The sequence below is a fragment of the Apodemus sylvaticus genome, chromosome 1 (assembly GCF_947179515.1).
Source record: "Apodemus sylvaticus chromosome 1, mApoSyl1.1, whole genome shotgun sequence".
In the NCBI taxonomy this organism is placed as follows: Eukaryota; Metazoa; Chordata; class Mammalia; order Rodentia; family Muridae; genus Apodemus; species Apodemus sylvaticus.
In genome coordinates, this window is record NC_067472.1 from 69,829,883 (window position 1) to 69,850,804 (window position 20,922).

Sequence of the window (20,922 nt, forward strand, 5' to 3'; positions counted from 1 at the left end):
CAATTGTCCCAGTTAAAGTAAAAGTTTCATTTCAGTGGTGCTGGACTAATGTTTCATAACTTATTTTTCAGTCCCAGCTGAGTCTTAACTGAAAGTATACAAGCAGGCTTGGTAGTCTTCGCTTCCCTCTAAAACTTGACAAGTCCGGCCTGCATTTAACATACCTCAGCATTATCTTTCAAGTTCCCACAGAATAGTTCTCACTGTATAGCCCTAGCTGGCCTTGAACTCACAGGTCCACCTGTCTCTCTGTCTTGGGTACTAGGATTAAAGGCATGTGACACCAAGCCAGCACTGAGCTTTAAAAAAAAAACAACAAAAAAACAAACAAAAAAACAGGGCAGAGTGATATCTTGCTTAGCTTGGAAGTAATATTAGACTCCACAAACATAAGAGGCAGCAGCTAAAATACTAGCCCCAGCAACCACCACTACTGATAAGGTTTTTTAGAAAGAAATTAAAGATTTTCAGATCACAAATATGGCAGGAGCATCTGATTTATTAAATCAACACAAGAGAATCTCTTTTGTTTGTTTTTGTTTTTTTGTTTGTTTGTTTTTGAGATAGGGTTTCTCTGTATAGTCCTGCTTGTCCTGGCACTCTGTAGACCAGGCTAGCCTTGAACTCAGAAATCTGCCTGCCTCTGCTTCCCAAGTGCTGGGATTAAAGGCGTGCACCACCACTGCCCGGCAAGAGAATCTTTAAGTTCCACATTAAAGCCCAGAAAGCTGGTGAGTATAAGAGGCTAGGAACACAGGTTAGCTGCTTCTTTCACTGTTGTGACAGAATACCTGGTAGGAGGTAACCAGGTAGAGAAGGTTTGACTTACAGTTAGTGGGGATACAGTTTGTCATATTGAAGAAGGCATGGTGGCAGGAACAGAAGGCTGGCTGGAACAGGGCTGGCCTATGAAACCTTTAGGCCCACCTTTGGTTACCTAGTCCCCCTAAAGGGCCCACAACTTTCCCAAATAGTATCTAGCTAGGGACCAAGTGTTCAGGTATATGAGCCAATGGGACACATTTCACACTCAGACTACAATAGAGGGAAAGTGGAAGGGGAGTTTAGGGATTATCAGAGAAAGAAGAATCCATGAAGACTGGCAAGGGAGGTAAAATAGAAAGGCTGTTAGAATTTTCTGATCCTATTTGGTTATGGGCATCAAAGATTGCTACTATCGTCCCTGGAAATCCTAGGGCTCCTCTTTCCAGGCTCAGTCCTCCCTGGAACCTGACAGACAGACATGAACTCCTTGCAGTAGGAGTCAATATTTGTGCCACTTGTATGACACCTGCCTATCATAGACCATTAAGACCTAATGACTCTTTGGGCCCCAGTATTCACTCCCCCTTAGAAGCTGTTTCTGGGCAGTCAGACCTACATTTTAAAAGCCTACAGTGGGATTGGAATAGTTCGTTTGGTAAAGTGTTTGGCTTGTGAGCATGAGAACCAAGTTCAGTCCCCCAAACACACATAACGAACATAGTTATAGCTGTAATCCTAGCACTGGGGAGTTCAGATAGGAAAATCTCGTGCTCACCGGCTGGCCAGCCTTGCCTAGTTGGTCAGCTGCAGGCCAGTGAAAATCTCTTTCTCAGAGAGGGTGGGCAGTATTCCTAAAGATGACACCCAACATTGTCTTATGCCCTCCACATGTATCTGCACACACTCACTCCGTGTACACACACATTTAAATGTGAAGACAGAACGGGTACAGGCTGGTAGAGGTTTATTCTTGCATCAGGATGTTTTCGATCTTGCAGTTCACATGTCTCAACAATTCAGCAACATTCACTGGCACAATCAGAGCAAGATTAAACGGTAAAGGTAATCAAGGAATATATGAGAGTTGGAACCGTGACACATATACATTATAAAGATTGCACATAAATTAAACATGGCTTGGTTACAAATGAAAATATATCAGTAAATATACATAAAAACAAACAAAACAAAAACCAACAACATGGCCAAATGCTGAAACACAGGTATCAGGCTCATTTTTAAAAGGTTTTAAAAACACATAAAAATACCTTGGAAAACACAGGTGTGCATTTCTCGTTCATCTAGCCCATGGAGAGAGAAAAGTAAAGCAAGTCACACAGTGACCAAGGGACACACCTGATCAGAACGCTCCGCTCTGATTACTGTTTGGCATTGAACACGACTGCATGCAACAGAGAACTAAGAAGGTTGTTGGTGCCATAAACACCAGACCTTCTTTGAAGGAAGGTCATGCCAGGTACAGAGAAGACGCTGAGCCCCCCCACCCCCAGGAAGCCCCTTACACACAGAGGCTCTGTGTCTTAGGGAGGTTGAATTTGGCTATGGCATTAGCCAAGAGACTAGAGGGATTGGCCCCTCCAAAGGACAAGTGCTGCCCCAACTGCCCACAGGAGCGTGGCTTCTGTTTCTCTCTGGAGTGGGACAAGCTGTTAAGAAACAGACAGGGTTCCTGCAGGAGGACCTGGGGCAGCCCCAAGGTGAGGAAAAATACACATTGGAATGCTTTTCTAGACTCCTGAAAAGACCTATCCTAAGGCATTTCTTGATACAAGAGATGCCTGGGATCCTAAGGACCAGTAACTAAGTCGGGACGTCAAGGCGCATGGCCAAACTTAGGCTTGGGACCAGTGTGAGGTCACCTTCATTTTAGTGGCCTTACTGCCTCTGTCTCGCTTCAGTTAAAGCAAGGTGTTGAGCTCAGGGTCTAAGATGGAGACATATGAGACCACTCACAGGCCAGGGAAAACTCACTCTTCTGCCTTCTGCCTGTGCTCTATGCTCAGAGAAGGGGAGGTCTCACAAAGCACAGGCAGCCAGCCCTCAATGCAGCTGGTGGTGATGACAGAGGCCATTTCACCCCGCATGCTGGGTGCCAGCTTCTGCCTCTGGGTGGAACTCGGAGCGGCAGGGCCTGAGAGAAGCTTGGTGACCTGTTCACCTGTATGAAGCAGTGATGGACCCTGGGGTTGTCCCCTGTACACACACACTAAAAACGAACAAGGACAAACTGTGCAACAGGCGGGCATGATCAGTCCTCCATGGAGATAGCAAATAAGGCCTTTGTAGTTTCATTTCTCTTTTAAAAAGTTAAAAAAAAAAGTACCTAGACTGTGTATGTTCAAAGCCTTCAGTGAGTTACACCAGATGTCTTTTTTTTTTTTTAACATTGTGCTCATTTGCTAGGTATCTAAATGCCATAGATATATTGAAGTCAATGTTTCTACATTCCCCCTCCCCCTCTCCATCCTTCTAACCTACCCCTCAGGCAGTGTGCTTGTCACTATCACCTGAGCTCAGAGGTCTCAGCAGTGTTTCCACCAAAGGTAAGTTAGACTTCAAATTAGGATCTCTCTCATTTTTTAAAATTAAACACCAAGAGGTGGGACATTTAAAAAAAACTGTACAAATCTAGATTTTTAAGAGTTCTTTTCTTACAAACCATCTTAACTTTTTACAAAGAAAATCTGACATGCCAAAATGGCTGTCAGGACATTGACAGTGCAATTGTTTGTGGCTGTGCTACCATTTGTACCCGTGTGTGTGTGTGTGTGTGTGTGTGTGTGTGTGTGTGTAAGACAATTCATTTCAGTGTGGGAGGGAGAGAAGCAGCTGTGCATTGATCCTGTAGGCCCAAATTAGGGTCAGTACAGGCAGCTGTGCCAGTGGGTGGAACATTGGAAATGAGCTTCGGTGTATTCTGAGCCAGGCACACAGGCAAGCAGACAGCAAGTGCTTCTGGGAACACGGCTCTGATGGTTAGTTTAGAGGCCTGTGATAACAGATGGCCTGGTATCAATGCATCTCCTTATCAAGTCTATAGTGGCACTACACAGCTTTTAATAAATAAATGCCCTTTAAAACTCATGGGGAAGTCACCATCTACCCTTGTACATGCGAGACCTGGATTTGGGTTATAAAACCCTCTGTTTTTTGTTTGTATATTTGTTTACAGAGTCGCACTGTAGCCCAAGTTGGCCTAGCCTGAACCAAATCCTTATGCCTCAGCCCCTCACGTGCTAGTATGAGTACCTGCACATACCTATGCACTGCCATACCTGGTTCCCACTCTGATCTTTCAAATGTAAGGATGGACCGCGTGGCTGAGACTTAGGGGCTCTACCAAAGCCCCATGTACACTGTTTGCCACATTCCCATGCCCTGGGTACGATAGTTGGTGTGGAGAGTAAACGTGATCTGACTCGGAGTCCTCATGAGTTTTCTCCACAAGGGGTTTCGGGGTTTAGTGTCTTTTCACAAACATATTTGACATGTTAAGAACTACATTTACAGATGCATGATGTGTGACATCACATAACACATGTGTGACACCACATAATATGAATCTAATAGAACTAAGATACTGACTGATGTTAGCAGAAATATATATCTTCCCAGATAGTATTTGACCTTAACATGTTATTCCAATTTTTAAAAAGGGCATTTACAACTTAATAACCTTGCAGCAGGTAGCCTTTAGAACATAACAAAATATATACAAAGGAATTAGGAAGGATATTAATATCCACTAGGAAATAAATTAACATTTTTTTTTACAAAATATACTGACCATTAAATTAAAAAATATTTTAAGGCAGGAATCTTCATTTGAAATTAGCATAATCAGAAAATATATCGATAAAATCTTGTACCACTTTGTAGCAGAATTCATATTGCTCCTGAAAAGAGAATAAGAGTGTATTAATAATATATCGGTGATGAGCTGCTTCACACACACTGGATGCAGGGAATCAGAAGCTGCATTAGAAGCCCAGTTGTCAGCCAGTCTGTTGATGCATCAAAATCTGCTCTGCGGCTCCCTCCCACACATCAGTTCTCTACCATAACGTGCCTTTTAGACACGAAACCAGTTCTAAACCAAGCTGTTTATCCATGCGGAAAACACCAATTTTCAGGTTCACACTAGAGTATTTTCAGAATGGTCTTAGAAAATTAACTCTGCTTTTCATATTGACATTGGAAAATATTTTCTGTGTGTATGTGTGCATACCTATGTGCACATTTGCATGTGTGCAGGTACACATGTGTTAGCTTGCATGTGGAGGACAGAAGGTAACCTTAGGCGTCCTTCCTCGGGCACTGTTTTTTGAGATTGCTTTCCTCAGGCAGCTTGGTTTTTTGAGACAGCATTTCTCACTGGCCCAGAAACTTCCAAGTAGGTTAGGCTGGCTGCCTGTGAGTGCCAGGAAGGCTGTCTCTACCTCCCAGGTGTAGGATCACAAGTCCTATGCCATCGGAGTCCATTACTCTGTGTGTGTGTGTGTATGTGTGTGTGTGTGTAGTTCTGCAGAAATGAAACTCACTTGCAAAGCAAGTGGTTTGTTTTGTTTTGTTTCTGTTTTTGTTTTTGTTTTTATTTTATCAACAGCTATCTCCCAAGGCCAGGAAACGTGTGTGTATGTGTATGTGCATGTTTGTGTGGTGGTGGTGGTGGTGGGTGTGTGTGTATGAGAGAGAGACAGACAGACAGACAGACAGACACACACAGAGAGAGAGAGAGACAGAGAGAGAGAGAAACAGAGAAAGAGAGAGAGAGAGAGAGAGAGAGAGAGAGAGAGAGAATGAGAGAGAGAATGTTTGCTGTTTTAAGAGAGTTTTATGTTGCTCATCCTAGCTTGAATTCCTACTGTAGCCTAGGATGACCTCAGACTCTTGATCTTCCTGCCTCTATCTCCCAAGTGTCGGGATTATAGGTATGTGCCACCACACCTGGATGAAAACTATTTTTGAAGTGAAAAAAAAAAGCTACCACAGTTCTAACACTGAGGAATAAAACTCACACTGCCTAATTTTTTTCTTTTTTTCTTCGTCTTCTTCTTCTTCTTCTTCTTCTTCTTCTTCTTCTTCTTCTTCTTCTTTTTTTTTCTTCTTCTTTTTTTTTTTTTTTTTTTTTTTTTTTGGTTTTTTGAGACAGGGTTTCTCTGTGTAGCCCTAGCTGTCCTGGAATTCACTCTGTAGACCAGGCTCACCTGGAACTCAGAAATCTGCCTGCCTCTGCCTCCTAAGTGCTGGGATTACAGGCGTGCACCACCACTGCCCAGCCTAATTTATAACTTTTAAGCAAATGAAAATCACGTTTTTATATTAATATAGACACCATTAGGATTTGCAAGAGTAAAAGTCTTAGGTTCACGTGGAGCCTTTCCATTGTCTCAGCTGCAGTCCCCCTGTCTTTGCACATGGGTCAAGTCAAGCCACTTGTCCAGAGCATGTAGAGAAAGAGCAGGTGGGAGAGAAGGCCTAATTAGGAGGCTCTGGGAAATGACGATTCAGCCTTTAAGACTGCACTTTCCCCTTCAACATGAAACGTTTTGGAATTCAGTGCAGACTCTCTCTCTAACCAGGAAATGTGCTCTGGCTAATGAAAGAGAAAATGTAGAGCAATTGGATGTTAGGAGACCCCCTCCCCCCCCCCAGACAAGACCCTTGGAGGGACCTTGAGGTTGAGGGAGGCCTTCCAAAGGCAAGCAGACTACATGCTACAGTGGATCATGGAAAGATACACGAATCCGGGCTTTGAACTTTGGGGCTGCTTTTGAACTCTGTAACCGTGTTTTTAAATGGAAATACAATTTGTGCATGAGCCCCTCCTCTTGAGTCTTGCTGCAAAGATTCCCCTTAAGACCAGAGAAGGGGGAGGGCTTTACTGTGAAAGGCTGCAGCTGGGTCAGGCACTCTGGGACAAGAACCCTCCCAACCCCTCCCCCCTTACACGGGGCTTGCCTTTTAATGAAACTGACATCAAACACATGAAACAATTCTCAACTCTTCTGGAACGTCAGACCGATCGGATTCTTACCAGGGTTTGCACCATGTGTGGTCTCTGAAGTCTTAAGCTCTTCACAGCTTGAAACACATCTAGGAGTCCCTCGGCTTTCACTCGTTCCAAAATGTTACTGAGTGCTATGAATGTACCTGTCCGCCCTGCTCCCGCGCTGTGGAGGGAACATGCTTGGTGAAGGCAGAGCAAGCAAGATACACATGGGGAAGAGACCTGGGCTCTTACTCCCCAACCCCAGGGGAAAACTGAAGTACCAGTCACCAAAAGGCACCCAGGTCTGACCGCGTCTTTTGAGTGGTGCCGTGTATGTCCATATGCCTGCACATATATGTGTGCCTGCACTCATGTAGAGACCAGAGGTCTCTGTGTTACCTTTCCTTATTGCTTTGCATTTTCTATTTTGATAGGCTCTTTCATTGCACCTAAAATTCACTGTCTTGGCTAGGCTACCTGGCCCCCAGGGACTGGTTTGTCTGCACCTAACTTGCACCAAAGATTACAGATGTGCACTACTGCACCTGGCTTTTCATGTGGGTATAGCTAAACACTATATTGTCTGAGTCATCTCCCAACCCCCTTGACTGTAGCTTAAAACATCACTTATATACGTAATATAGCAAGATCCAGCAAGCAGAACACTCTTTCCTTCTCTATACATAATAGTCAGAAACAGATGGGGACAACTTAGATGCTTTGAAGCAGTGGTTACAAATAGGATGATTCCTAGACTGACTGTCAGCTCAGTATTACCTAGGATGCATTAGAGATGCAAACCTTTTCTTTTAGGTACAGGGAGAAGAGACCCTGGCAAGTGCCAAAGCCTGGATTCTGGCTCAAGGCTACAGTTTGGGGATAGCTTAGTAAGATGCTCTCTGCTAGGAATAGTGGGTTCTCATGAAGATGGCACTTGGCTTGATTATTCAAGACTCACAGAAGAGGGCTGGGAGAGGTTAAAGGAGACAGGAGGCCAGCTTTTTCTATTATCCTCTGGAGGGGCACAGCTGTCCCTGGATGGAATCTCTACAAATGGACCTACTCTGAAGTTCAAGACCTATTGTTGTGGTTCGTCCCCATGACTGTCAGCTGGTGCCCCAGGCTTGCAGAACTCATCTGCTCTGCAGAACAAAGAGCTGCTCAACTCTTTTCTAGTTCATTCTCAGGGACCCTCGGAAAGGCTTCCCGGACGGAAAACTGAGGTGTGAGCGCCATCTGCTGGCCAGGCATGGACTACACTAGGTGGGTTATCCACACAGGGAGAGTGTCCATCTCTCTTATTAAACAGGGGCTCCTTAGACACAAGGGATAGGATAGTGGGTAAAAATAAAGGGTGTTCCAAAGCAGGAGTCAAATTTTCAGGAAATGAAGCAGTCACAGCTCCAGCAGCTAGTGAGAATCACCCAAGAATAAAAGCATTCTAAACGGCTGCTTGCCAGCGCTTGGAAAGTGCGGACAAGATTGCTGCATCAGGTAGCATAGTGTATAGCAGGGCCTGCACAGCCGGGGATGGAAGGGCGCTGCATATCTGTCATACAGTCACGCGGTCTCCATATGCTTCTTGCCCTGAGTCTGGTCAGTTATTGTCTCTAGGGACACCAGAAATGTGTCTGTACCCTTGAGGCTGACTGGGTGCGTGAGTGTTGCAACAGGTTTATTTTAGAGATTTCAGATTGAGGTTTGGAGAGAGGTACAGTGCTTGCTGTGCACACATGAGGGCTTGAGTTCAAGTCCCAGATACTACTTTTAAAAGCTGGGCACGGTAGTGAGTGTTTGTAATCCCAGGGCCAGAGCAGTGGAGACCAGGAGGATCCTTGGAGCTCCCTGGCTACCCAACATAACTTAGTCAGCAAATGTGGAACCTAGCGAATGGCTTACACCTGAAGAATGATACTTGAGCCTGACCTTTGACCTTTATAGGTTACATTTATGTAATCTCATAATCACACACACAGAAATACCAGGCTAGACCTGTTGTTGTGAGGTCCTCGTATCCCATCCCATGCTTGTGTTCAGGTGCATTGAATGGTGCCAAAGCCAGGAGAGAGGGTGGGCAATGTGGGGAGGGGCGGCCAGAGTCAGAGCTGCCTTTCAGAGTGAACACAGCTAGCTGAGGTTCAGGGGCTTTGCCTGGGAGGTTTGTGTGACTTCGACAGGATATAGTCCCCTGCGTCTGCTCTGACTCCACCTCAAATGTATGTACATTTCACACGTGTAATGAAGTGACTTTTGTGCCCATCTGTGAAGTTGTGTGTGTGTATGTGTGTGTGTATGTGTGCATGTGTATATGAAAGGGAAGATGGCACACAGTCTAGGTAAGAAATCCCCCGAGAGCCACTATCTCGCTCTCCCTTGCTGCAGAGTAGGTCTACAGAAACATCTGGCCTGCTTTTGCTGTCCCGCCAGGACAGGGCCCCTGTGAGGGAGGGGCAGCTCACCTGCAGTGCACGGTGATGGGGTGGTTGCCTGTCTGCTGCTGCTGCTTCTGCACCGCTGCGATCAGGTCAATCATGCCTTTGCCCTCAGCGGGGATTCCCACCTCAGGCCAGCCATGGAAGTGGAATTGTCTCACCATTCGGACCTGCTCTTCCTGGCGGGCCAGGGGCTGCAGATGAAAGCAGAGTCTCAGAAGACTGCCCACATCCTGCCAGAGATCTGCCTGCCTTGCCACAGATCCTTCTGGGTCTTGAAGCCCTTCCTAGACAGTTCAGGGGCCTGGCTAGTGTCTATGCTTCCTTCAGGACCCTCATTAAGCTCTGCCCAGCCCTTTCAGGGGTCTCAGTGGCTTTACTCAAAGATAAGACCCACATTTCTTGGGAAGTTAGGCTCTGAGTTCCCATGAGGTGCCAGAGGCAAGCCCAATGGCTCAGGCAGTCCACTGCTGGCCAGGAGGGAACAAATATAGCTTCCTGAAATAACTATCTTCAGCTCAGAATTGATCCAGCTTGTGAGCTTGTATTTCTCACTGAGCCAGATGGCCCAGACTTTGTGTGGTCAGAGGTTAAGGCCCAATGTGGACAGGGACAGTGAGAGGTTCTGAAAGGGGTTCAGGAGGCCTCTCTACCTTCCTTCAGATCCATTGTTTCTCCATCCCCAGCTAAGGTTCACTCTCCCCAGTGACTGAAAGACCCAGGAAATGAACCTCTTTGCTCTCAAACCTATCCTCCACCAGAAGGCACGTGGCCACCAAAGCCAGAATTCCTAGGACGCCTACCACCAGATGTTCCCCTGGCCTTTCGTGGTTCTCTGGGTCTTGGGTGGGTGGTGATAAGTTCGGGGGCCACCCTGGTATATAAGTAAGCACATTCCAAGGGACGATGCTCAGGTTCACTAGAGTTTGGGGGACCACAGTGACAATACCTGTTTGAAAGTAACCAGAAAGTCTCGTATGCTGATTGCTTCAGACAAGGTGTCGCTCTTTATTTCTATAGTTATATCTCCATGAGTCACTGAGCCCTCTGTTGGCCAATACTGGTAGCATTTATCCTAGGAGGATAAAGTAAAATGTTTGGTTGTTGCCACTTAGGGTGCAGAATTGATGTCGGGCCATTTCACATGACCAGAAAAATCTTATGTGAACATGGATATGAATCCTATATCTGTTCACCATGAGCAGAGAACAGGTCTGGAAAGACCCTGATATTTGAAATGTCTATCCATGAGAGAAAGGAGAATTTATTCAATGGATGGAACTGGAAATGAAATCAAATCTCAGAATCACTATACAAGGCTGACATAAACACTTCAGCTTCTCCTAGAAACAGGCCAGTAAACAAATCTCACTATTCTATATTACAATCTTGTCCTTGAATATTCTTTTACTTTGAAGAACACTTTTTGAGTCTTACTAAAAAAAGAAGGCATAAAAGACTGGGCGTCCTTGAGGCAAAAGACAGAAATATCAGACTGCATAAAGTTCTCTTTGCTTTATCGATAGAGTAAAATGGAGCCCACTGACTGCAATAAGATGCAAGCCACATGAACACAGCCCAGGATGAGGATCCTCCCTATGTAAAGAAATCTTCAAGCAACAAGAAGACAAAGAGCTCGGTTAAAAAACAGGTGTTTTGATGCTTTTTGGTTAATCTTGATTGACACATTAATGGGATTTAGAATGGCCTCAGAGACACACCTAGCCTTGTCTGAAAGTTTCCAGTGGGATTCAACAGGACAGGAAATGCGCTTTGACTATGGGTGGTATCACCCCTTGGGCTGAGTCCTGGAATGAACAAACAGGAGGAAGCGAGTGGATCACTTGTGCCCAGCTGTCTGCTTCTTCACTGCTGATGCCATGTGACCAGATGCCCTGTGCTCAGGATGCCACGGCAGACTTACTCTCAAATCATGAGCAGAAATAAACCCTTCCTTCCCTAAGCTGCTCTTGTCTGGTATTTAATCACAGCAATAGGTAAAGAGCAAGGAGAAGCATTTTATACAAGAAAGAAGACATCGATAGGTATATAAGGCGATGTTTCACCTTGTAGGAATGAGAGAAATGCCAATCAAGGCCACAGAAAGCTAAATTAACACCCTCTTAGCAAGGATCCAGGTGCCTGGGGAACTCTAGGCACTCCCAAAACACCAGGCAGACTGATGAATATGTCTTATTCATCGCTGATATTCACTTTAAAAACCACTTTGGACAGCAACCAGGATTCCTCATTCTTGGACAAACTCTGCAATCTGACAGTTTGTCTGCTTGGCCCTGCTAACCACTGGCAGCCAGAAGCCTGTCACCAGCACGTATCCTACAACAGGATGAGCTTGGCACCACAGTCAAGGGCAGAAGAAAGGCTGAATGAAGAAGTGGACACAGGGTGTGTGTTCTGTGGGGTGGAATACAGTGGGAAGGGGGCCGAGTCACAGCCACAGACATAAGCATAGAAAAACTGCAAAGTCACTATTCTGTCTGGAAAAACTACAGCCCAGAAGATTGCACACAATGGAAATATTTATATTAAGTTGCAACACAAGTAAAATAAGGTAACTTTCTTTAGGAATGAATATATGATTTTTTTCAGATTTATTTATTTTATGTGTATGGATATATTTGCCTGTGCTTGTGTGTGTGTGTGTGTGTGTGTGTGTGTGTGTGTGTGTGTATCATGTGCATGCCTGGCTCCATGGATCCCCTGGAACTGGAGTTACAGATGGTTGTGAGGAGCTGCCATGTGGGTGCTGGGAATTGAACCCAGGTCCTCTAGAGGAGCACCCAGTGTTCTTAACCTCTGAGCCATTTCCCCAGTCACAAATACATATGGTTTAAAGGTGCCTCCTCTGGGGCTTTATAACCTGGCCTTGAGCTTTCCTCTGAGAAGATGATGAGAGAAATTCCCTAACCTCCTGCTGCCTTATCCCAAGTGCTGAGATTATAGGTTCATGTACCATGTTCAGCTGATTTAATGCACTCCACCCCGCCAATAAAACAAATAACATTATCCACTAGGATAGCTTTAGTCAAGAGGACAAAACACCAGTGTTGTCAAGAATGTAGAGAAACCAGAGCCCTTGAACACTGAACTTGGGACTGTAAATAGGGGTGGGACACAGAGTCTAAGAGCAGGCGCCGCTGTTTTTCAGAGGACCAGAATTTGGTTCTCAGCACCCACATCAGGCAACTCGCAGATGCCTGCAGCGCCAGCTCTGGGGGCTCTGACTCCTTCTTCCGGTCTTTGTGTACAGCTGCACCCCTGTGCACTCCCCGCAAGTACATAATTTTAAAAATCTTTATTGAAGGATCAAAGTTCATGACTTAGAGTTTGTATTATAGAGCAATGATCATAAGGAAGCGATTTCACTCGGAGGCATGTAGGTGAGGAACACAGACGTTACTCCTGCACAAAACCGAATGTCCACAGGTGCAGAGTGGAAATAGCACAAGTGTCCATCAGCTGATGAACTGGGCAGTACAAGTTGCACAACCATTCACACAATGGCGTATTGTGAACAACAAGAATAAAGTCTGTCCTAAAGGGGACATCTCTATGGACTTCTGGCCTGTCCCAGCCTCATGAAGGCACAGGGCAGAAATATAAGGCCAGAAGATGGGAGGAGAGCTGTGAAATGCTGCCTTCCCAACATGGCGTTGCCACTGGAGTCAAGGAACTCACTGTAGCCCCGGAACTGGCTCTAGACCCACTCAAGAGCAAGCGAAGAAAACCTGTCAACATTTTCATGGGCAGCACTAGTCGGGACTCAGGGGCTACAAGAAAAAGGAAAGGAAAGGAGAGGGGGACATGCTCTGAGGTACCTGAGGGGAGAGGGAGGGACATTGTGAGGGTTATGATTAGATACATTGTTCACACATGTTAAATTGTTAAGGAAAAGAATGAACTCCAGGTTTATGCTACAAACAGGCAAGCCTTGAGGACACGATGGTAAATAAGTATTCACTCCCAAAACAGCACCGGCTAAGCAACGGCATTTACACAGTGTCCAGAAAAGCAAGTCCCGAGTCAGGAAGCTGGTCAGTGATGGTCTGAGGCTGGGAGGGGAGGGGACGTGGTGACTGTTAATGGAACAGAATTACTTTTTGAGGTGGTGACCACCATTTGTAGTTAGACAGAAGACATTTGCCCAATGCTATGAACACATTAAATCCCTTTGAAAGACAGATTGTTTTCTGAGTGAAGCACAGCTCAATAAATTTTGTTTTTTAAAGCAAAGAAACCAAGACATAGATTCAGGGTTGTGGCCATGTCTGGGGCAGCACTCAGAGAGATGCTCTACCCTGGTAAAGCTTTATTTTACTTTGATGTTGCGAAGCCATGGGTGGATCTCCGGGAAAATGGAAAAGCGAAACCTTCTAACTCATTAGGACAGCAAACAGGGGCATAGGTCAATGTCTGCCTTAACATCTTGCAAACAGTAAGCAAATGCCCTTTGCATTCTTGGGATGTAACCTTGACATTTAAAAAATCGTGGAACATCAAGGCAAGAGTAAAGATAGCCAAAAAGAAGACTATTTTGGGCCAACCACCTTTGCACCCATCTGAAGCAAAGATGGAGTAAAATCTGAATCATTCCAACTCCCTACTCTGTCTCCTCTTCCTCAGTCCTACCGGCTTGGCCTCACCCATGTGTTCTCAGGCTCCACACTGCTGAGGCAGCAAACCATTAGCTACCCGCTTCTTGTACACTCAGTACACAGAGGGACCTCCACGCCCCCACCGCAGCCTGCTCACCTGTTCCCGCTCCTGCACCTCGGTCAGCATGACGATTGTGTGTGACTTCCACTCCCATACCATCCTCCAGAAGTCCTCAACTGTGTGAGCCAGAGGCCCCTGTGTGGCCATGAAGTAGTCCTTCTGCCTGTAGCCCTTGAGGGAAGCAGAGATTAGGGATGGGCTACTCATCACCAGAACTACTACCTCCACAGGCACTCAGAACAGCCCTAGGCTGATGTCAGTAATTCTAACCTTCCACAGCCTGAGCAGAGGTCTGCTGTCACAGGTGCATGCCACAGCCCATGGATATACCTACGAAGCAGGACCTGCCTCTTTATCAGGGCGCTCTGTACACCTGGCCTCAGTAGCCGAGGTCATCCCTAAGAGCTATTAGAGGCCCAACGTTACCAGGACAGCACTCAGTGGCCTTGGTTCTTACAGGTTCTGTGTCCCAGCTAGATTCCTGTCACAGAGGTGCAGAGGGCCTGCGTGAGAAGCCAGAGCAGGAGCTTCTGGTCTCAACACATCCATTAGTTCACTCCAGTGCAGACACAAGTGCTAACAGCCATATGGTCACCAAGTTCTTTCTTGTCTCTGTCTCTGCCAACTCCACTGTGCATGGAGACTGGACTGGATCCAGCCATGTGCTAGACAGATAATTGCCCAGTCTATGCAGGTTCAAGTCACAGACATCACTCAAGAGGCAACACGTGCTCTTCACAGAAAACTGTGTGTCACGATATGCAAATGTACAGATGCTTTCCATTGTAGCGTGGAAACAATTATTCAGCCCGGAGACTAGGCCCCATTTCCAAAGCTCATTATTCGTTGATTTTTTTGTCTTTTTAAAGGTTTTTTTGCTCTTTAATTTTATGTGTATGAGTACTTTCCTGCATGTATGTATGTATGCATGTATGTATGCATGTATGTATCTATATGTAGCATGTACATGCCTTGTGTCTGTGGAGATGAAAAGGGAGCTTTGGTTTCCTTGAACCCCAGTAGTTATGAGCCACTGTGTGTGTGCTGAGGATTCAACTAACAGAAATATTTTTCATGTAAATCTTCAATTTTATCAGAAAATATTTGTAATTCCTCTTTCAATTAATTTAGTAATTTTTATGTCTACCATTTTATCTGCATTATTTTTCATGATAATCTTCAATTTTAACATTTTCTATATATTTCTTCTATTTTATCAGAAATGTTTTCCATGTAAGTCTCTGATTTTATCACAAAATGTTTTTAATTCCACCTTCAATTAATTTAGAAAGGTTTTTTTTTGTTTGTTTGTTTTGTTTTGGCTTTTTCCAGACAGGGTTTCTCTGTGTGGCTGTCATGGAACTCACTTTGTAGACCAGGCTGGCCTCGAATTCAGAAATCTACCTGCCTCTGCCTCCCAAGTGCTGGGATTAAAGGCATGTGCCACCACCGCCTGGCTTAGAAAGTTTTTTTTTTTTTTTTAATGTCTACCATTTTATTTGTATAATTCTCCATGAAATAGTCACTTTTTTACATGTTTTTCTATATATTTCTTGAATTTTATCAGAAATATTTTCCATGTAAATCTTCAGTTTTACCTGAAAATGTTTATAATTCTACTTCCAATCAACTTAGAATTATTTTATGTCTACCATTTTATCTGTATAATTTTCCATGAAAATTGTCAATTTTAAAATGCTTTTCTATATATCTCTTCTATTTTATCAGAAATATTTTCCATGTAAATCTTCAATTTTATCATAAAATGTTTTTACTTCTTTTTTCACTAAAAGAACATACTTAAAAAAAAAAAACCTAGGTCCTCTGCAAGTGCAGCAAGTGTTCCTAGTTGACGAGTCCTCTTTCCCTTATTGTTACTTTTTTGAAGCAAGGTCTCATGTAGTACAGGCTGGCTTCAAAATCCCTATGTAGCTGAGGCTAGCTTTGAACTCCTGATATTCCTGCCTCTAATTCCTAACTGCTAGAATTACAGGTGTGTATCACCACACTTGTCTCACTATTTATTATTTTAAAAGGAAAGTAATTCTGCCAAGAACATGGCATGCCAGTGCTTCTTATGGTATGGAAAGCAATGTAGGAAGGAGTCGCATGTTGTAATGAACACAAGCGCATGTATGCACACATGCACACACACACACACACACACACAGGGCTGTGCGATACATACATCTATGAAGGACGCGTTGATATAGTCTGTGAACTCTTGTCCTCTTTTCATGGACAGGATTACCCGATTGAAGTCGTCTGCAAAGCAGAGGTTTCTTTGTTAGTGTAGATATGACCACGCCCTAAAGACTGTAATGGTCAACTTGATAAGATCTAAACCCACAGGGAGATGGGCCTCAGGGAAAACTGGAGGGGGACTATCCTGGTTACATTAATTGGTGTGAAGACCCATCTTAACGGTGGGCAGGGCCATTCTCTGCCCTGCCCACAGGGAATCCTAGACTGTAAAACGGAAAGCGAGCTGAGCAGTGGCGGCAGCGGAGGCAGCAGCAGCAGCACGCATTCACTGCTCTCAGCTTCCTGACTGTCAGTGTGATGTCACCAGCTGCTTCAAGCTTCCCGAGCCTTGACTTCCGCACCACGGTGAACTATGCCCTTGAACCCTGAGCCAGAATCAACTCCACCTTAGCTTGGTTTTTGGTCAGGGTACTTTATCACAGCAACAGGAAAAGGAATTAAATCACGGACCAAGAATATTAATAAAGCCGTCTCTTAGGGAAGTCTCTGTTATCAAATAGCTTCATAAAGTGGTTCGAGGAAGCTCTGAAAACAATCTGATTATCATTTTTGTTTTTCAATCATCAGTATCCCCAAATAAAAGCACTAAAAATACTGCATTTAGGAACGAGAGGATAACAAGATAGTAGGCTGCAGTGGCCATGGCCACAGAGAACCAAGGGGCAGAGGCTGGGGGTGAACGGTCTAGCCTCCCGGAACTCTCTGCTTCTGGAGAAGAGGTGGCTAAGCCTCGGCTCCTTGGAGGGCATGAAGAAGCAGCGTGAGACAGGACCTGCTCTCTCTTCATGCTTCTCCAGCTGTGTTTGCCCAGCTGGGGTGGATGTGGGTTTCTGCACACTGTGGGTCTGTGCTTCAGTTATCCTGATCCTCAGCGGCAGGCTGGAGTCGACTGCACCCCAGGCACATGTTATGAAATTCCCAAGGCAAGTTTTTGTTTTGTTTTGTTTTTTTCCCCTGAAGGGCTCAGCTGAATTCACCTTTGGTCTGACTGGGTCCTTTACATGTAGCTATTCTTGGCCATGCAACTCACTCTCTTCTGTGTAAGGGGGGGGAGGGGCCTCCCAGAGAGAGCTAGTAAGGCACCAGGTCTCATCTGAGGCAAACGTTTTAGGTCCCAGAGAGTCCTCCCTATACAGAAGCTCTGGTGTCTTGACTCTGAGCTGTATCCCAGGTACCACTTGACACCCTCGAGGGTCCATGGAGATCGCTTAGAGTGCCCCCAAGAGAGCCCTTTCTTCCTAGCATCCCACGCAGCACCCAATCGCCCAGGACTGCATCCAGAAGCACTTGTTCCCTAGCCTGATGTACAAAGGCGGTGGGGGGGGGGTCCAGGATGTGAGGCCCACATGCCCATTGCCTTACATGGGATGATCTGGATGACACGGGCCTTCTTCATGTTGGCAGGCAGGTTGCCCGTCCTCATGTTCTCCTTCATGATGCGCACATTGGTCAGTTTCTGCAGCCAGGGAATGTAGTTAGAGAAAGCATGGCAGACCTGCAGCCGGAGACCTGCTCAGAAGTTTGTCTCCAGAAGTAGCGTTGACATTGGAAGATTAAGTGATCCTACATGCACCTTCCCCAGGAGCCCACGACCTGATACCCATCTAACTTTCTGAGTGCAAGAGGCTTCATTTAAGTAGACCCCAGCCATTTTCCTTGGCTCCTCAGTCACCCCCAGACCTCCAGGGTGTGGACGTCGCTTTGTAGCACTCACCCTGAACTCTTCCTCCAGCCCGATCTTGTCAAAATGGGTGGCTGTGCTATGTAGGGTCTGTAGGTGCCTCTCCAAGGAGGACACATCCAGCTCTGTGTCCCCATAGAGGTAGTATTCCAGTAAGGCTTGGTAGATGAATGTGTACTGAACCTGTAGGGAGACAGCGGGTGATGCTCAAGATTGCCCCATCACTGGTAAGATAAGGCTGAGGAGCTAGAGCCCATTAGTGATCGTGTGGATGGGTCATCTAGGATAAAATAAGATGACACTAATGGCCACTACCTCCGAGGGCTCCAGGGGCTATGCCAGCTGCTTAGAATCATGGCCATGGCATATGAACATGCTAAGGATCAGGGCCATCCCTCTTTGAGACTCCGTGGGAGGTAATGACAGAGTGGGAGGGACACCAGGTCTGACACAGGCTCATAGCCTGTGGCCACCTACCTGCAGGAGAGGATGTACCTAATCCTGCAGATACTAGATGCACCAAGGTGGGGGATTGTAGGGGGAGCACCCTCTCAGAGGTGAAGGGGATGGGGGATGAGAGGAGGGACTCTGTGAGGGGGAGACGGGGGAAAGCATTTGGGATATAAACAAACAAACAAATAACCAACAGCAGCAAAAATCAAACCTAAAATCTGGGCCTGATGGTGCTGGTTTAAAATTCCAGTTATTTGGAAAGCTGAGACATACAGATGACAAGTTCAAGGGCTGCCCAAGCTGCGGAGCCAGGCCCAAACCAGGCTGGGCTGCTCAGTGAGACGGAGTCTCAGAAGTAAAGGGATGGCTGAGGGTATAGCTCAGTGATAGAGTGAAGTCAACATGACAGACCAAGTGCAATACCCGATACTGGAAAAACAAAACAAAACAAAACAACAACAACAACAACAACAACAACAAACCAGTCAAAAATATTTTTAAATGGGCCCGTGGAGCGGTGCGAAGGCACCTGAGTGAGGTGCTTAGGCCAGGGCAGGAAGAGGTGCCACTCACATCCGTCTGGACCATCTGAGGGCGCTGATTGCGGATTCTAGACACAAACTCAAAGACGTCAACCTTCTGTTCTGAGTGTATCATGTCCATCATGGCGTCGATCACAATGAAGGTGCCAGTCCGACCCACGCCCGCGCTTCAGGGAGGAGAAAGATGCCACCTCGTGAGTCACATTCCCCTGAAGTAAATGGCAGGTCTGGGAAGGTGCCTGAACCTGAGGGACAAAGGACATAGCCTAGGGCAAAATTAAATGGGGTGCAACTTGGAAGAATAAGGAGCAAATCTATGCATGGCCATCAGAGGGCACTGCTGCCCTGGTAATTTATCTTGGGACTAGAGCCTTGTGTGTGTGTGTGTGTGTGTGTGTGTGTGTCCTGGTATGGGAAATTGGTAATTTATCTTGGGACTAGAGACGTGTGTGTGTGTGTGTGTGTGTGTGTGTGTGTGTGTGTGTCCTGGTATGGGAATTGAGTGATCCTTGAGGTACCAGGTAGAGCAGAGAGCAAGGCCAGTGGACCTGCTCAGAGTTCCCACGCCAGCCATCAGCCTGGGCCTCTCAGCTTTGTTCACACACCACTGAGGCAGGCGTCCCAGAGACCAAGTGGGGCTAGAATTCTTGTCCCCACACACAGCTTTGGGTATAGCTGCTGTGAAACCTCACACTCCCCAGCCCTGGCTCTGCCCACCCCACTGCTGCCTCACTGGCCACTCCCCACACTGTGGCCGGCCCCTCCCTGACGTACCTACAGTGGACCACAATGGGCCCAGCATGTGAGGGGTTGAGTGTCTTCACTTTCTTCAGGAACTTCAGCATCCCGATGGGGGTGAATGGCACCCCAAAGTCAGGCCAGCTGGTGAAGTGTAGCTGTGAGACCAGCCGGGGAGCTTTGCAGCTGTCTGGGAGTTGCTGTAAGGGGTAAGGAGGGAGTGAGCCGTGGGAGGTGGAACCACCTTAACCAGGCCACTTAGCATCTCCTTCCGAAGAGCAGCAGGGCTCACACCAGGTCAGCGCCTGCAAACACAGGGAACCCTGGAATGCAGGGGGCCATACCAGATGCGACAATGCACAGCTCTTGGCTGGCAAAGGGCTTGCATAACTGGCTATACCCAGGCCAGGATCCCGGTGGCCACACATCCCAAAAGCTGGTCTTAATGTTCATGTACTTGAGCTGCAAGGCAGGCCTGCCTGCTCCATCTGCACAGTCCCACCTCACTCCTGGGGACCTGAGTCATTGCCAGCATACTTAACTCTCAAAGAGTCAGTGTGGGAAGGAAGGATGGAGGGTCAGCCTGCACACTGGAGACCTCCAGACCCTCCCTCATAGATTCTCCAAGCCTTTGCAGAATGCATGGTTCTCCTGCCTCTGATGGTGGAAGATGACAATAGCAGTGTGTTTAGAAGTAAGGCATGTGTGTGTGTGTGTGTGTGTGTGTGTGTGTCCCTGCAGTATGCATATCCCAGTAAGGGATAACAGTTTTGGGATGCCTCAGGCACATGCTCTACCATTGAGCTAGACCCCTCAGTCCATCCTTTCAAAACCTTCTGTAGTAGCTTCGAGACACTTCTTTCAGATTTTTGCAACTTAATCACACCAATTGCTCTACATTTTATTCCTAATAAAATAGCTTGTCTCTGCAGTCTTCATTTTGTCTGCTTTGCCCACAAGCCTTAGGATTGAAGGCTGCCTTGAAATGAGCAGAAAAAGGTACCGAGGAGAATCTGAACCTAATTCTGACACCATTATAAAACAATTCTGTCACCAGACATGGTGGCTCATGTCTTTAATCCCAGAATGTGGGAGACAGAGGCAGGTGGATCTCTGAAAGTCTGAAGCCAGCACGCTCTACACACAAAGTTCCAGGCCAGCATGGACCCACATAGCTCTTTACTCAAGCAAGCAAGCAAGCAAGCAAATAGACAGACGATCTTGTTCTACAATGCAAGGGTAAAAGGCGTCATGCTGGACCCTGGGTATAGCTCGGTGGCATAGCGCCTGCTTGGT

General features: G+C 46.3%; 1 protein-coding gene across 2 annotated transcripts in view; it reads right to left on the reverse strand.

The window, feature by feature from the left end:
• Positions 1 to 4,575: 4,575 nt before the first annotated feature.
• The window catches only part of Ptpre (protein tyrosine phosphatase receptor type E), a 146,938-nt gene continuing 130,591 nt past the window's right edge, over positions 4,576 to 20,922 (reverse strand). For both annotated transcript variants that reach the window (XM_052196464.1, XM_052196472.1), the window contains 10 exons: positions 19,663 to 19,826; positions 18,920 to 19,055; positions 17,927 to 18,076; positions 17,575 to 17,668; positions 16,136 to 16,212; positions 13,984 to 14,118; positions 10,160 to 10,285; positions 9,238 to 9,404; positions 6,824 to 6,959; positions 4,576 to 4,682 (listed from right to left, as the gene is read on the reverse strand). In XM_052196464.1, the coding sequence (XP_052052424.1) occupies positions 4,608 to 4,682; positions 6,824 to 6,959; positions 9,238 to 9,404; positions 10,160 to 10,285; positions 13,984 to 14,118; positions 16,136 to 16,212; positions 17,575 to 17,668; positions 17,927 to 18,076; positions 18,920 to 19,055; positions 19,663 to 19,826 (1,260 nt within the window). In that variant the 3' untranslated portion in view covers positions 4,576 to 4,607. The remainder of the gene's footprint in view (positions 4,683 to 6,823; positions 6,960 to 9,237; positions 9,405 to 10,159; positions 10,286 to 13,983; positions 14,119 to 16,135; positions 16,213 to 17,574; positions 17,669 to 17,926; positions 18,077 to 18,919; positions 19,056 to 19,662; positions 19,827 to 20,922) is intronic.